The 1,631-nt window shown below is 55.8% G+C and overlaps 1 protein-coding gene across 1 annotated transcript in view; it reads right to left on the bottom strand.

Moving 5' to 3' along the window:
* CPLX3 (complexin 3) overlaps nucleotides 1-1,631 on the bottom strand; it is a 2,008-nt gene that overhangs the window by 238 nt on the left and 139 nt on the right. Inside the window, exons 2-3 of the mRNA XM_010015210.1 lie at nucleotides 1,614-1,627; nucleotides 1,236-1,323 (exon numbers count right to left, since the gene is read on the bottom strand). Coding sequence (XP_010013512.1) covers nucleotides 1,236-1,323; nucleotides 1,614-1,627 — 102 coding nt within the window. The remainder of the gene's footprint in view (nucleotides 1-1,235; nucleotides 1,324-1,613; nucleotides 1,628-1,631) is intronic.

The following is a 1,631-nucleotide window of genomic DNA, read 5'->3' as shown; positions in this document are numbered from 1 at the left end:
CTGCAATGGGCAGGGGCAAAGTCAGGCAGGGAGTGCCACAGGGGGTTCTGCAGGCGCTGAGGGCACGTGAAGGGCTCACGCCGCTCCAGAGTGTGGGGTTTGAGCTGTCTCCCTGGTTTAAGGTACATGCGGGATGGTCCCTGAGGGGGGTTCGAGTCATGCTCATGCTGTGGGTAGGATGCTGACCCAGAGGGGATGTGGGTGAGCAGAGCCTGGGTGCACAGCAAGGGACCTCAGAGTGGCAGCATCGGTGTAAACGGGTGCTGGGGAGGTTTAGCAGCCAGTTAAGCGCCACGTACGCTCAATGGCTGTGCCCACTGGAGATGAGGGCTTGCAGAGCCACAGGGAGACACGGCAAGAGGCAGCTGGGCTGCCAAGCGGGATCAGTGATGAGCAGAAGAAACTTGTCAGAAGATGAGAAGGGACATCTCAAGCATGTGAAAGAATAAGAATTGGGGGCCAGAGCTGAACTAATCCCCGTTTCCCCTGGAGATAAAAAGAAATCTCCGTCTCTTTCTGCCTTTTCTCACTTTTGGCGGGGGAAACATTCCTTTTCCAGCTGTTTATTTCCTGGCAATAAAAGGGGTGTTCGGAGCGGGGGGGTGCTGAGCACTAACAAACAATCTGAACAATATCACTTGGCTGAGCTGACCTTTCCCAACTAATATTAGCCCAGCTCCAATTTAGAGTATTCACCACTGATTTTTTCCTGCTGAATGAAGGGTGGGTTTAGGGGGAGAAGAGCTTGTAGCAAGTCCAAGAATGGCTGAATTATCCCTTGATTAGATTGTTTCTGGTGAATCATTCATCACCGGAATGGAAATTCCAAAATAGGACTTTAGGTAGGATGTGCTTGCCAAATAATCCGGAGAGAGGAGCAGGCTAATCCAGCTGGGAAGGTGTAATTCCAGCTCTGCTCCCAGCTACAGTGCTGAGAGTCCAGGGTAAAGGCAGCTTCCCCTCATCCTGCTGGATTTAGGGAGCAAAAGAGAGGAAGAGGGGGATGAAGCACGGCTCAGGGGGTGCTGTGAGTCCCACTGTTTGGGTTGTGGTGCTCAGGGGTGACTGGAAGGGGCCAGGATCCGCACGGAAGGATGTTTTTGAAGGGAACTGGTTTGCATTTGAGCTTTGTAGTTCGAAGCCCGCCCGTCCAAGGGCTGTGGTGCCTCTTCCCCTGGAACCGAGCCCGCCCAGCGGCCGCTATGGGGTATGCCCCATGCCCAGCACGGCCATACCTTGGGGAGCCTGTACTTGTCTCGGAAGTGGGACCTGACCGTGGCTCTCTCCGCCTTGCGCTGGGCGAACTGGGCATCTCTCTCCATCCTGTGAACCACACGGGGCAGTTACCGGGGTCTGAACATCCCCCCGACCCGGGTACCCCCCATCTCCTCTGCAAAGCCCCATTTCCCCACCATTTCCTCCCCTCCAAGTGCATCGCGAAAGGAGAAAACAATCCCATCTCCCGGGCGAGGAAGCGGATTAAGGGATTAGGGGGTTCATTAAACTCCCTCATAGCCCTGCTGTCCCCAGCGCTGTCTCCCCCCAGCCTGCCACGCATGGGGCTGCAAAGGGGGCACCCCCACATCTCGATACCCGGTGCAGGTCTCACTTACTTCTCCTCCACCACCTGC

Source organism: Nestor notabilis, unplaced genomic scaffold (assembly GCF_000696875.1).
Source record: "Nestor notabilis isolate BGI_N333 unplaced genomic scaffold, ASM69687v1 scaffold17185, whole genome shotgun sequence".
NCBI classification, from domain to species: domain Eukaryota; kingdom Metazoa; phylum Chordata; class Aves; order Psittaciformes; family Psittacidae; genus Nestor; species Nestor notabilis.
Note: the sequence above shows the minus strand (reverse complement) of the source record. Positions and strands in the feature narration are given on the sequence as shown.